The sequence below is a fragment of the Carcharhinus amblyrhynchos genome, chromosome 29 (assembly GCF_965287045.1).
Source record: "Carcharhinus amblyrhynchos chromosome 29, sCarAmb.v2.hapA, whole genome shotgun sequence".
In the NCBI taxonomy this organism is placed as follows: Eukaryota; Metazoa; Chordata; class Chondrichthyes; order Carcharhiniformes; family Carcharhinidae; genus Carcharhinus; species Carcharhinus amblyrhynchos.
Genome location: NC_137352.1, coordinates 1,628,779 through 1,644,356, shown reverse-complemented (window position 1 = coordinate 1,644,356; position 15,578 = coordinate 1,628,779). Strand labels below are relative to the sequence as shown.

Below are 15,578 nucleotides of genomic sequence, written 5' to 3'. Positions count from 1 at the left end.
AAACAATTTGCAGCAGAAATATTCCTGAATTACTGTACAAATAATCAGCAGTTAACAGCTCACTCAGTCAATATGGATTTTGAACAGACAAACTCAATTGAGCTAAATTTAAAATGCTTACGTACAGAATAAGCATTTATTGTAAATGGGAAAAGTTATCAAAGAAATCCTTCAAATGAAAGTATTGAATTTGGACAGGAACTGACAGGCTTGGATCTAACTCAATGCAAATATTCCCATATGTAAACTATATAGCAGGGTAAATGGGAAGATGATGGGATGCTTTCCAGCATCTTTTAGTACACCCAGAATGGCCTGTAATTGATCAGCATCCAACCAAAGGAACACTTGTAAAATAAACCAGAAGTGCCTACTACTGAAGTTATTATTTATGTTTGGACTGCATTCATGCTTGTATTTGTATGTTGGTTGGTTTGGTTTGTTCCTCTCATGTTCCCACTCCCTCACCCTACCCCACTGCTGTTAGTTACATACCGTTATCCTTTTGTAACAGTTTGTGTAGAGCGAGACTGATCAAGCTAGAGCATCAATGTGACATATGCATTTTTCACAATTTTCTTTTCTCCTTTCCAGAAGATGTTGGTACATGTAAAGGTATTGTTCCACCAATAGGACATTTTTCTACTGATTCACCTGAGTAACTATTTATTCAGGCATAAATCCGGGTAGCACATGTTTTCCAGCTAAAATTGTGGGAATGCAATAAAAAAACAAACATCAAAATAGCCTCAAGAATTTAAGATTACGTGGCACTTCTATTAGCAACAGTATACCGTGGCATGAACATAAACTTTAAACTAGAAAGGTTGGGGGAAGGGAATTGAGATGAGATGACTGAGAGCGAGGAGGTTAGCTCGCAAATAGAGGAGGATTGTAGACAGTGTAAGAGGGAGGATGGACGGGTGATGGAGAAGGGGAGAGCTCAGACCAAAGGTCTGAGATGTATCTATTTTAACGCCAGGAGTGTAGTGAATAAAGTGGATGAGCTTAGAGTGTGGATTGCTGCTTGGGAATGTGATGTGGTGGCCATTACAGAGACTTCGATGTCTCAGGGACAGGACTGGGTACTTCAGGTGCCGGGGTTCAGATGTTTCAGGAAGGACAGAGAGGGAGGCAAAAGAGTTGGGGGAGTGGCACTGTTGATCAGGGATAGTGTCACAGCTGTAGAGAAGGTGGACACCGTGGAGGGATTGTCTATGGAGTCTCTGTGGGTGGAAGTTAGGAACAGGAAGGGGTCGGTAACTTTGCTGGGTGTTTTCTATAGGCCACCCAATAGTAACAGGGATGTTGAAGTGCAGATAGGGAAACAGATCCTGGAGAGATGTAGTAATAACAGAGTTGTCGTGATGGGAGACTTCAATTTCCCAAACTTCGATTGGAATATCCCTAGGGTAAGGGGTTTGGATGGGGAGGAGTTTGTTAGCTGTGTTCAGGAGGGTTTCCTGACACAGTATGTGGATAAACCTATGAGAGGAGACGCTGTACTTGATCTGGTACTGGCTAATGAACCTGGACAGGTGTCAGATCTCTCGGTGGGAGAGCATCTTGGGGATAGTGATCATAATTCTATCTCCTTCACGATAGCATTGGAAAGAGATAGGATCATGAAGGCTAGGAAAGTGTTTATCTGGAGTAAGGGGAAATATGAAGCCATAAGGCAGGAAATTAGATGAGTAAATTGGAAGGAGATATTCTTGGGGAAAAGTACCGAAGGAAGGTGGTGGACTTTCAAGGAATGTTTGTCTGGAACTCTGCACGACAACGTTCCGATGAGACAGGGAGGTTTTGGTAGGTTACAGGAACCGTGGTGCACGAAGGTTGTAATGAACGTAGTCCAAAAGAAAAGAAAGGCGTACAGAAGGTTCAGAGAGCTAGGCGATGTTCAGGACCTAGAGGAGTATACGGATTGTAGGAAGGAGCTTATAAAGGAAATTAGGAGAGCCAGAAGGGGTCATGAGAAGGCCTTGGCGGGTAAGACTAAGGAGAACTCCAAGGTGTTCTACAAAAATGTGAAGATTAAAAGGATGAGATGTGAAGGAATAGGACCTATAAAAGGTGAAGGGGGAAAAGTTTGTGCAGAACCGGTAGAAACGGCAGAGGTGCTTAATGAATACTTTACCTCGGTATTCACGGTGGAAAATGATCTGGGTGGATGTGCAGGTTTGCGGCGGACTGAAAAGATTGAGTATGTGGACGTTAAGAAAGAGGATGTGTTGGAACTTTTGAATTGCATCAAGATAGATAAGTCACCGGGACCAGATGAGATGTACCCCAGGTTACTGTGGGAGGTGAGGGAAGTGATTGCAGAGCCTCTGGTGATCTTTGCATCGTCAGTGGAAACGAGAGAGGTTCCACAGGATTGGAGGATTGCGGATGTGGTTCCTATATTCAAGAAAGGGAACAGGGATAGCCCAGGAAATTACTGACTGGTGAGTCTAACCTCAGTGGTTGGTAAGTTGATGGAGAGGACCCTGAGGGACAGGATTTATGAACATTTAGAGAAGTTTTAGTATGATCAAAAGTAGCACAGCTTTGTCAAGGGCAGGTCGTGCCTTACTAGCTGGTTGAGTTCTTTGAAAATGTGATTAAACACATTGACAAAGGAAGAGCGGTGGATTTGGTTTATATGGACTTCAGCAAGGCATTCGATAAGGTCCCCCATGAAAGACTTCTTGAGAAAGTGAGCGGACATGGGATCCAAGGGGCTGTTGCCTTGTGGATCCAGAACTGGCTTGCCTGCAGAAGGCAGAGAGTGGTTGTGGATGGGTCTTTTTCTGCATAGAGGTTGATCACCAGTGGAGTGCCCCAGGGATCTGTTCTGGGACCCTTGCTGTTTGTAATTTTCATGAAGACCTGGATGAGGAAGTGGAGGGATGGGTTGGTAAGTTTGCCGACGACACGAAGTTGATGGTGTTATGGATAGTCTGGAGGGATGTCAGAAGTTGCAGCGAGGCATAGATAGGATGCAAGACTGGGCGGAGAAGTGGCAGGTGGACTTCAACCCAGATAAATGTGAGTGGTCCATTTTGGCAGGTCCAATGCGATGAAGGAATATAATATCAAGGGTAAGACACTTAGCAGTGTAGAGGATCAGAAGGACCTTGGAGTCGGGGTCCATAGGACTCTTAAATCGGCCTCGCGGGTGGAGGATGTGGTCAAGAAGTTGTATTGTGTACTAGCCTTCATTAATCGCGGGATTGAGTTTAGGAGTCGGGAGATAATGCTGCAGCTTTATAAGACCCTAGTCAGACCCCACTTGGAGTACTGTGTGCAGTTCTGGTCGCCTCATTACAAGAAAGATGTGGAAGCTATTGAAAGGGTGCAGAGGAGATTTACAAGGATGTTGCCTGGATTGGGTGGCATGCCTAATGAGGATAGGTTGAGGGAGCTCGGTCTTTTCTCCCTGGAGAGATGAAGGATGAGAGGTGACCTGATAGAGGTTTATAAGGTGTTGAGAGGTATGAATTGGGTGGATTCTCAGAGGCTGATTTCCAAGGGCTGAAATGGTCGCTACGAGAGGACACAGGTTTAAGGTGCTGGGGAGTAGGTACAGAGGAGATGTCAGGGTAAGTTTTTCACTTAGTGAGTGGTGGGTGAGTGGAATCGGCTGCCGTCCGTGGTGGTGGAGGCGAACTCGCTGGGGTCTTTTAAGAGACTTCTGGCTGAGTTTGTGGGATTTAATGGGATTGAGGGTTATAGATAGGCCTAGTAGGTCGGGATATGATCAGCGCAATTTGTGGGCCGAAGGGCCTGTTTGTGCTGTAGTTTTCTATGTTCTATGTTGAGGGGGTTGAGCTATGAGGAGAGGCTGAATAAATTAGGCTTGTACTCGTTAGAGTTTAGAAGAATGAGGGGAGATCTCATTGAGATGTATAAGATGATGAATGGGATAGAGGTGGAGAGACTCTTGCCGCTCAGAAAGGATAGTAGGACTAGGGGGCACAGCCTCAAGATAAAGGGGGGGCGGTTTAGAACGGAGTTGAGGAGGAACTTCTTCACTCAAAGGGTGGTGAATCTCTGGAATTCTCTACCCGTTGAAGTGGTGGAGGCTGCCTCGCTAAATATTTTTAAGACGCGGGTTGATGGGTTTTTGATAAGAGAGGGGATTAAGGGTTATGGGGAGAGGACGGGAATGTGGAACTAAGCCACGACAGATCAGCCATGATCTTATTGAATGGCGGGGCAGGCTCAAAGGGCTAGATGGCCTACTCCTGCTCCTATTTCTTATGTTCTTATAACTGCCATCCAAAGAGTCAGTGGACAACACATCCCCATTACTCTCTATCAAGTGTTGAAAGGCAAGACTTTGGGCTTCATTCCTGGAAAAACTCCTGCCAACCAAATTGTTCGGCAGTTCTATGTTCCCTCCGGTCACAACTGTGCTGTGGTCAGAAGAGACAGTGCAGCAAACTGCTTGGAACTAAGTCCCAGGACCTAAAGGACAGCAAAACAGCATGGAGGGGTTTAAGGGGTCAAGATGGAGCAGAAAGTTCTGCTATTAGCAAGTTCTGCTATCTTACCTTTATGCCATTTATTATCTTCTTTAATCTTAAACACTACCTTTGCTTTGTGCCCTAAACATCATTGTGCACTCTCTCCCAGCTCACACTTATTACTGAACTTCTATTTTGCTCCATCTCCCTCTTAAATAGTATAAAATCCATCACATTTCTCCCCCTCTTTAGTTCCCAACAGGTCATACAGACTCAAAACATTAACTCTGTTTCCTTTTCCACAGATCCTGCCAGACTTGCTGCATTTTCTGTTTTTATTACTTTAAATATCATGTCCATCAAAACCCCTTTTGTAGAGTACCAGATCCTTTCAGTGATTGGTGGGTTGGTAACTGGAGGGCAAAGATTCAAGATAGTTGACAAGAAAATCAAATAATTTAGCTGATTTTCTTCAAATGAAGCAGTTGTAAGATGTCAATCATTTCTTGTCCCAGAACATTAATGCAGGAGTTCCTCAGAGTAATATCCTTGGCCCAACCATCTTCAGCTGCTTCATCAATGACTTTTCCTACATTGTAATGTCCGAAGTAAGGATGTTCATTGATGATAGCATAGTGTTCATACCGTTCATAATTACTCCTCAGATATTGAAGCTCTGCCGGTAAGCAACAAGAACCAGAAGATATGGCATGGATAAGTAGCAAGTGACATTTCTGCCAGGCACTGACCATTCACTCCCTGCATTACTTGCTCACATAGGTGCAGTACGTACCATCACAAGATACACTTCAACAGCATGAATTACCACTTAAAAGAACAACGGTATGGGGTGCATGTGAACACCACCATCTCAAGTTCTGCTTCAAGCCACACAACATCTCAACTTGGAATAATGTCACCGTTCCTTCACTATAACTCTGCCAATAACCTTGAGTTTCACCATATGGAAAGATCACCATCGCCTTTTCAAGGGCAGTTAGGAATGAGACACAATGTTGGCCTTGTAAGTGACACTCATTTCCATGAATTAATAAATTGGAAGTTGGAAAAATGAGAAGTGATCTCATTTGAGACATTTAAGATTCTTAGTGGGCTTGATAGAGTAAATGCTGAGAGGATATTCCTCCCTCATGGGAGAGTCTAGACTGAGGGGCACAGTCTCAGAATAAAGGGGTGCCACTTTATGACAGATGAGGATGAATTTCTTCTCAGTGGGTTTGAGTTTTTGGGACCCCTTGCTTCAGAGAGCTGTGGAATCCTTGTGTATATTTAAGGCTGAGGGTATGCCCCTGTCTACATTGATGGGGGTGAAGTAGAAAGGGTCAAGAGCTTCAAGTTTTTAGGTGTGCAGATCACCAACAACCTGTCCTGGTCCTTCCATGTAGATGCTGTAGTTAAGAAAGCCCACCAATGCCTCTACTTTCTCAGGAGACTAAGGAAATTTGGCATGTCATCTACAATTCTCACCAACTTCTATAGGTGCACCATAGAAAGCACTATTTCCGGTTGTATTGCAGCTTGGTATAGCTTCTGCTCTGTCCAAGACTGCAAGAAACTACAAAGGGTCATGAATGAAGCCAAGTCCATCACTCAAACCAGCCTCCTAGTCGTTGACATTGTCTATACTTCCTGCTGCCTTGGAAAAACAGCCAGCATAATCAAGGACCCCATGCACCCTGGACATAAGCTCTTCCATCTTCTTCCATCAGGAAAAAGAGACAAGTCTGAGATCACATACCAACCGACTCAGTAGCTTCTTTCCTGCTGCCATGAATGGACCTACCTCGCATTAATTTGATCTTTCTCTACACCCTAGCTATGACTGTAACTATCTTTTGCACTTTCTCCTTTCTTTCCCTACGTACGGTATGCTTTGTATAACACGCAAGAAACAATACTTTTCACTGTATAGTAATATGTGACAATAATAAATCAAAGTAATGTTTTACATTGATTTTTGTTTTACTATCAAAGTAAGTTATAAAATTGAACTTTGGCACATTGGTTAGTACTGCTGCATTACAGCTTCAGAGACGCGGGTTTGATTCCTGGCATGGGTCACTGTAAGTGCAAAGTCTGCATGTTCTCCCCATGTCTGCATGTGTTTCCTTTGGGTGCTCCAGTAGCCTCCCACAGTCTACAAGATGTGCTGGTTAGGTGCAGTGGCCATGCTAAATTCTTCCTCAGCGTATCCAAACAGGGCTGGAGTGTAGCGACTAGGGGATTTGCACAGTAACTTCACTGCAGTGTTAATATAAGCCTACTTGTGACACTAATAAATAAACTTTAAAAAACGTTGGTAAGTCATAACATTCAAGGCTATGGGACAACTCGATAGGGCGAAGGGCCTCTTTTGCACTTTTATGATTCGATGTTAGCGAATGGTAAAGCAGACCTGAGGTCCCAAATACTCCAACCTTTCTAATGTTCCTAGATATCTCTTCAGGTTCGTGAACAATACATTATTTTTAAAAAACTTAAACGAGCAGGATGAATTTTATTTTAAAACAATAATTTGCCTTAAAAACATTAAATATTTCAGCGAGGAACAAGAGAGGAATTCGAAAAATAGCAATGTTCCTATCGATAGTTCGGCGCTCTGCCTGTTTGGTGGATGTGCTTGTGATGGGTTGATTTGGGCTGCTTGTTTATGTTTGAATTGAATTAACGGTTAGAGGCGCTCCGGCAGCGGCTCCGAGTGAGGCCGGCAGCGGCTCCGCACTCACTGCCATGGCCGGCCTTATCATCGTCCTGATCAGTGGCCTGGGCCGGGCCCTGGATTTGCTCTGCTTCTTGCTGGACCTCAATTTCTGGCTGGTCTCCTCGGTGGTGGCCGCTACCTCGGGCCTCCTGCACTTGCTGCTCTGCCTCCCCGGCGCCGTGGCGTCTTTCTTCGGCCACTGCTACAACCTGCTGGGGCTGCTGGTATTGGGGGCGGTCGAGCTATGCTACTGCGCCATGCACCTCGCCCTCAGTCTGGTCTGCAGTTTGCTGAGGGTGCTGTTCAACCTGACAGAGAGTTTGAAGGTGGTGGGGCACCTGCTGTCTTACCTGAGTTTGCGGGGCCGAGAGATGCTGCAAAGGGGTCTTGCCACCACCGCCTGCTCCGGCCACGTCTTTCTCAAGCAGATCTGGGAGACTGTAGGGATCTTGGCCAGCCTGGCTGCGTATTTTGTCAACACTGTCATCAATTTGTTCCTCATTGGAACCCAAAATCTGTTCTCAGTTGCCGCAGTGTTGTGGAACCCTTTGGTAGGAGCTTCAGAGGTCTTTGCTTCAATTCTTGCCTATTTGTCCAGTAGTGTCCTTGGCAACGTGATCCTGCTGTGGACTCCATGCCAGTTTGTGATTGAAGTCCTGATTTCCCTCACCAGAGTATTGGCTGATGTTTTTCTGTTGAATCTATATGGGTTGGCAATCACTTTTGTTGTAATATCTAGTGCAACGATCTATGCAAATCCAGAGATAGTACTGAGGATGGCTAATCAGGTGACTCTACATTTGAGCACTGCTCCAAATCTTCACTGGGTCAGGAGGAATGTCACTCATGTTTGTAGGTTAGTAATGGTCAGTATGCAGTTGATGGTCAACTCAGAGACATGGCGGCGAATATACAGTCAACAACTGCAGGGATTCAATCCAGGTTATGTCAATAACTGGCCTCTTGACCAAAGGCAGAGGCACCAGGCCGATCCTAATGAGAATGTAGGGGGCCAAACAGCTGTGGAACCACAACTGGCCATCCAGTTGGAACAGCAAACAGATCCCAGCCCAGCCCAAGTAGATGGTACTCCTGCAAGAAATCAACAGCTGACCGCGGCTGAAACCTCTGTATGTGGATCAAAAGCCAGCAATGGACCTTTGCATTCGATAGCAAAGCCAATAAGCAGCAAAGACGATAATTGCAATGTTCCAATGGAAAGCAATCTTTGGATGCTGTTGAAAGAGCAGGAAGAACGGAAAAAGTGTGTCATCTGTCAGGACCAGGCAAAATCTGTGTTGTTGCTCCCATGCCGGCACTTGTGCCTCTGTCAAGGCTGCACAGGTATTCTCCTGCAACAGCCCATCTACCAACGCAACTGCCCACTTTGCCGAGAGATGATCTTACAAACGTTGGATGTGTATTTCTGACTGACCATTGGAATAAGCTTTGATGGAAAGCATGTACCTAATGAAATTTATTTTTAACTATGTAAGAGTGGGCCAATCATTGAAGTGTTAGATGAGCCTATTTTCAAATTGCTATGGAAATCCTTAGTTGTGGATTTCAGAATTCAGATGTTATTTTTTTCTGTTCAACCATAACCTATGCAAGCACTGGGCTGTGTAGGAATATTACCTTAAGAATGTTTGTATGTATTACTAGGAATTAGAAGCCTCAATTCCAGCATTTTGTTCGATAACCTGGCCAAATTGGAATTAAAAATCCAATGATCGATTTTTCTCCTGTCCTGTTGCGTGCTTTGACTTTAACTTTGTTCACTGGTTTCAGAGTTGGCAGTGGGAAACTGAAACCATTGTCTTTCTGTTGATTCAGTTACCAACACTGCCTGATAAACAAATATCAGTGCTTTTTTTATTTAATCAACGAGATCTGGGTTAAAAATGATCAGCTTTAAGAGGCTGGTGTTCCAGATTGTGAATGTTTAACTTTTTTATTGCATTGAGCTTTGCAAGGTTGGGGTCAAATGATCCTGTGTTTCTGGATTATCTGTGCAGTGCACCCTTTGTGTAAATTTCCTTGTTTTAAAAAATATGTTTGTGAATTATTTTGAGTTGGATGACCCCTGTATTATCTTTGGCATATTTAAAAGACAAAACTTGGCTTCCCTGAATGCTGTTCTAGCACCCAATGCACAGCATGCATTGTGAGCAGCAATGTAGGAAAAGCACTGCTGGAAACTTGAGGCTCAATTATGCAATATTGTTGTGGAAAAGCAGCTGAAGTAATATATTCAATTAGGAAATGAGACCACATGAGAAATCTGTTTACATTTCTGAGTTTTCTTTTATAAGTTACAAGCTTTATCTCTTTTTAAATAATCAGCAATTCTTGACCAAATCAGCATTACAGATTACATGGGTCAAAGGAGAGTTTTGCTTTGTTTATTTTCTTTTTATTAACAATGCTATTCACCAAAGAATAGTAGCACTGTTCAGTGGCTGTGCCACCAGATATTTGCTTGAGGCATTACCATTTCATTAGGGGCCATTGATTGTTTTCAGAAGTTTAGCTTTGAGGACCATTTTTGTCTATTGGAGTTGGAGCAAGAGGTGGGATTGTTTTTGGGTCCTGACAGCTGGGTATTCAATGTATTAACTGATAGATGCACTGCTTGAATTAACTTTAGCTACTTTTTTCACACCAAATGTTTATCACTACAAAATCTGTCTGATAATAATGCTAGTTTTCTGCTGCACAAATGTGAACTTACTGAGATGTTGGGTGATGTTTACTCATCTTCCAGCAGAACATCAAAGTAACATCAAAGTTTTTATGGTAACACAACCTGGTGTATCTCTTAAAATTATTGAAGTAAGACTCTATCTCAAGAATATTTTCTTACTTGTCTTGGTATCTGCAATAATGGGTGGTATGCCAAGCATATCATAGTCAACACTGTGATGACAAATAATTTGAAGATGTGAATGGTTTGAGTGTTCTTTTATTGGGAAATTACTTTCCATAAGCTTGGTACCTACCAGTAATGGAACTACTTCTGTGGGGAATTATCAGTGTGAACCACCTGTCCTGAATACAGGGATGAGATTCACACCTCCTGATTTTGGAGTTTGCAAGTCAGTGATTAGTGAGAAGAGGAATCAGTTACACAACATAGAATGTAACATGATTCGAACTTATTTAGACCTATAGGCCTAGATTTTAAACCAAAGCACTAATCCTTCTCCAAAGCTGAAAAGTGCTGAGCTATGTGTTCAAATTGAGAGTTGCCGTAGATGTGGTTGCCATAACGTCAATGGCAGAGATGCAGACGTTAGTTGAAGCTTCTGTTGGAAACAGATGGCGCTTATTGGAGATTCAAACATCATTAGCCTGATGATTTTACTTGAATGTAATTCTTAAAGGCCATGCGGGGGAAGTCATGGGCTGTCACCTAACAAAAGAAACATGGTGAGAAGAGCTGACTGGCCTTGTCACCTCAGATGCTGCGAGGAATTCATGGGCCTCCTCAGCATCACACTAATCTTTGGGGAACTTTGACATTCAGAATCTTCCTGATTGCTGAATGCAAGGAAAATTCAGCCTTCCCTTTCCACCAAGATGTGAGAGAATCTCCTCCGCTCGACGATTGGCTTCATTCCTCGAAGTTCCTGCCTGCCGATAAATCTCTGCTCCCACCACACTGGATGGTGAATCTGGTCAGGGTCCAGCAAGTTTTATTTAATGAGCACAGCTTCCACAACCCCAATTTGTTTGGGTGTATTGCCCATCTACCAAGTCCGCTACATTAAACCCATAGTGTATAAATGCTTACTGTGATTAAAAATTAGTTTTAGGAACAGATAGTGTCAATAATTGTAGCCTTTGAATCTCCGAGATGTACTTTCTTACCATTTCAGATTAGCAAAAATTTAGAAAACATTGATGTCTCAATTAACTCAAGCAAATGTTTTCTGACACATGTGTAAGACCTGAAGACGTATTTATTTTGCTTCCCACATCATTCCATGTGATTCTTTTAACAACCTTGTGGATAAAGACAGTCAGGCTGCAACCAGGTATACAGACCTAAAGTTTCTGGTATTGGGTTGTCGTTTTACAATTAGCCTGAATGCTAGCGCAAGAAAATTAATTAAAACTACTGTTCTTAATAGTTATCCAGTGATCCCTGATGTATTTATGTGGCTATCATGTGAAAAACTGTAATGTTTTCCCAAACACCACTTCCTCACAGTTGAATAGCCAGAGTGCCCAAGTCTTTCATTTTGGACTGAGCACCTTCGTTTAAAATGGGCAGTACATTTACTAAGAGAACCATTAGGGATGGGTTAACATTTAGTTCACTTGTCCAAGTTAAAGGCAGCTCACTACCTACAGAGAAAGAGAGGGTTGCCAGGGGTGTTCATTTAGTCCAAGATTTTCAAAGCAGCAACAGGAGAGCCACAGCCATCGTGATGTTATTCAATGATGTTATCAAGATGGTTGGCTGGTGATGGCTGTAAATGTACACTGGGTTGAATGGGGTTTGGCACTGTTAACATAGTGGTGGTTAGCATTAAATGCAGGACATTCTTTACAGAATAACTAATTATTGTGCAGGAAACATATTTCAGGTTATTTATGAATGATGTATTACAAGTCTTTTTTTAAACAGCCTTTATCTTTTTTGTGCAAGTTCTATAAGCGTTTTATTTGATCTGTGATACTGCACTGTGTTAAATTCAACTTCGTTGTCCTGTGCTACGTTTAACTGAAATGAGCTGAATGTGTAATTTGTGAATAAAAAAAATACACCTATGTATTTTTAATAGCTGGTTTGTCTTATTCTCAAAGTACCAACTGACATAGAGATCATAGAGGTTTACAGCATGGAAAAAGGCCCTTCAGCCCAACTTGTCTAAACAGCCTTTTTTAAAACCCGGAAGCTAGTCCCAATTTCCCGCATTTGGCCCATTGTCCCTCTATATCCATCTTACCCACGTAAACGTCTAAATGCTTTTTAAAAGATAAAATTGTACCTGTCTCTACTACTACCTCTGGCAGCTTGTTCCAGACACTCAGCACCCTCTATGTGAAAAAATTGCCCCTCTGGACATTTTTGACCTTTCACCTTAAACCTATGCCCTCTAGTTTTAGACTCCCCTACCTTTGGGAAAAGATACTGATAAACCAGCTGATCTATGCCTGTCATTATTTTATAGACCTCCAGAAGATCACCCTTTAACCTTTTACATTCCAGAGAAAAAGTCCCAATCTATCTAGGTTCTCTTTATAACTCAAACTATCAAGGCCCAGTAGCATCCTAGTAAATCTTCTCTACACTCTTTCTAGTTTAATAACATTATAATAGGGTCGCCAGAACTGTACATTGGTAAGACCACACTTGGAATACAATGTCTTGTACAACTTCAAGAAGATGTCCCAACTCCTGTAGTCAATGTTCTGACCAATGAAACTAAGTATGCTGAATGCATTCTTCACCACTCTGTCCACCTGTGACTCCACTTCCAAGGAGCTATGAACATGTACCCCTAGATGTCTTTGTTCTGTAACTCTCACCAAAGCCCTACCATTAACTGAGTAAGTCCTGCCCTGATTCAGTCTATCAAAATGCATCACCTCACATTTTTAAATTAAACTTCATCTGCCATTTGTCAGCCCACTGGCCCAACTGATCAAGATCCCATTGCAATGCTAGATAATCTTCACTGTCCATTATGCCACCAATCTTGGTGTCATCTGCAAACTTACTTACCATGCCTCCTATATTCTCATCTAAGTCATTAATATAAATGACAAATAATAGCGGATCCTGCACTGATCCCTGAGGCACACTGTTGGTCACAGGCCACCAATTTGAAAAACAACTCTACAACCACCCTCTGGCTTCTGTCAACAAGCCAATTTTGTGTCTGTTTAGCTACCTCACCCTGGATCCTATGAGATTTAACCTTATGCAACAATCTACCATGCGGTACCTTGTCAAAGGCCTTGCTAAAGTCCATGTAGACAACATCAACTGAACTGCCCTCATCTACCTTCTTGGTTACCCCTTTAAAAAACTCAATCAAATTTGTGAGACATCATTTTCCACCCACAAAGCCATGCTGACTATCCCTAATCAGTCCTTGTGTCTTTAAATGCCTGTAGATTCTGTCTCAAAATATCTTCCAACAACTTACCCACCACAGATGTGAGTCTCACTGGCCTGTCATTCCTTGGCTTTTCCCCATAGCCCTTTTTAAACAACATCTGCCACCCTCCAATCTTCAGACACCTCACCTGTGACTATCAATTATTCAAATATTTCTGCTAGGGTACCTGCAATTTCCTCCCTAGCCTCCCACAATGTGCTGGGATACATTTCACCAGATCCCGGTGATTTATCTACCTTGATGCGCGTTAAGACTTCGAGCACCACCTTCTCTGTAATATGTACACTTTTCAAGACATCAGTATTCCCCAAGTTCCCTAACATCCATGTTTTTCTCAACAGTAAATACTGATGAGAAATATTTATTTAGGATCTCACCCATCTCTTGTGGATCCGCACATTGATGACCTTGATGATCCTTAAGAGGCCCTACTCTCTCCCCAGTTACTCTTTTGGTCTTTATGTATTTGTAGAAGCTCTTTGGATTCTCCTTTGCCTTATCTACCAAAACAATCTCGTGTCCTCTTTTTGCCTTCCTGATTTCTAGCTTAACTTTACTCCTACATCCCCATATTCTTCAAGGGATTCACTTGATCCCAGCTGCTTATGCATGTCATGTGCCTCCTTCTTCTTGACCAGGGCCTCAATATCCCGAGTTATTCAGAATTCCCTACTTCTGCCAGCCTTGCCCTTCATCTAAGAGGAATGGCCAATCCGCCTAACCCACACATGCTTGGACTGTGGGAGGAAGCTGGAGCACCTGGAGAAAACCCATGCAGACATGGGGTGAACGTGCCAACTCCACACAAACAGTGACCCAAACTGGGAATCGAACCCAGGTCTGGCTAGGCATACAATGAAGAGTTTGAAAGCCATGAAAAACAATTAATCTATTATGTACTTACACCTCTCTTTAGCTCCAGCCATTAGTATATGGGATCTTGAGCCTCAAGAAGGTTAGTTATCTCTTTGTATCTATGTAAAATCCTGCTTCAAACTCATTGTATTCAAATTCTGGAAACTTTAGGAAAGATCTGTAGGGTTAAGAGAGAGTGGAGAGAATGTTTATGAGAATGATTCCAGGAATGAGTTGTATGGATAGATTGGAAAAGCTGGGATTGGTCTCCTGAAAGAATAGTTCAGCTTCATTTATGTGGTGATCATAAACAGCCTGGGTAGCATGGTGGTTAGCACTGCTGCCTCACAGTGCCAAGGACCTGGGTTCGATTCCCAGCTTGGGTCACTGTCTGTGGAGTTTGCACGTTCTCCCTGTGTCTGTATGGGTTTCCTCTGGGTGCTCCAGTTTCCTCCCATAGTCCAAAGATGTGCGAGTTAGGTGGATTGGCTATACTAAATTCTCCCTCACTGTCAGGGGGACTCGGTAGGGTAAATGCATGGAGTTTTGGGAAAGGGCCTGGGTGGGATTGTGGTTGGTGCTGACTCGATGGGCCAAATGGCTTTCTGCACTGTAGGGTTCTATTATTTTATCATAGGATCTTCAAGTCTGCCTATTTGTCTCTCTTCTCCCCACAACCAATCCTAAGCTATGTTTCAAAGCTTTTAGATCAGCTTGTTGTTGCATTACAAACCATACTAGTTTTGCAGGGCAATAACTCAGTTGTCCCATCCAGCATCCACACTTCATGATGAAGCCTGAAATTCTAATATAAGATTGCTGAGCTGATAAACACCCTGCTCAGTTTTGTGCCATGCTATGCAGGTAAGGAAATGTCACCTCATCTGTACCAAATTGGATATGGAACTCATTTGTTTAAAAATTAACAGAAACATTAAGTGGGTCAGGAATTTTCTGAGTAGCTTGCAAACCTTAATTCTGGTCAAAAGATAAGTTATCGTTCCAGTCCTATTTCAAGTACCCCATGGTCTTGAGATAAGTCATAAATAATTTATCAGCAAATCACGCTTCAGAATTGAAGCTATTACTTCACCTTCCAGTCAACCCCCATTCTGATCCCTCACATTTTAGACTTGATAAAAGGCAGTAATCTTATAATAATTAATAACCAAATTAACAGGACATTGAGAGTTGGGAACCACAGAAAAATAATAGTGAAATTGGCTTAGTCTGATGAACTGATTCCTATTGATTAACATTGTGTGAATGTAAACATAGGGGAATTTCACAGTAACTTCATTGCAGTGTTAACGTAAGCCTTACTTGTGACTAAAAAATAAATAAACTTAAAAGAGAACTGCAGATGATGAAAATCTGAAATGAAACAAAAATGCTGGAAACACTGCAGGT

General features: G+C 42.6%; 1 protein-coding gene across 1 annotated transcript; it reads left to right on the top strand.

Moving 5' to 3' along the window:
• The first annotated feature begins 6,821 nt into the window (after window positions 1-6,821).
• On the top strand, window positions 6,822-11,955 carry rnf26 (ring finger protein 26). Its single transcript, XM_080214586.1, has one exon. The coding sequence runs from the start codon at window positions 7,206-7,208 to the stop codon at window positions 8,604-8,606; it is 1,401 nt and encodes a 466-aa protein (XP_080070712.1). The 5' UTR covers window positions 6,822-7,205; the 3' UTR covers window positions 8,607-11,955.
• The last annotated feature ends 3,623 nt before the right edge of the window (window positions 11,956-15,578 follow it).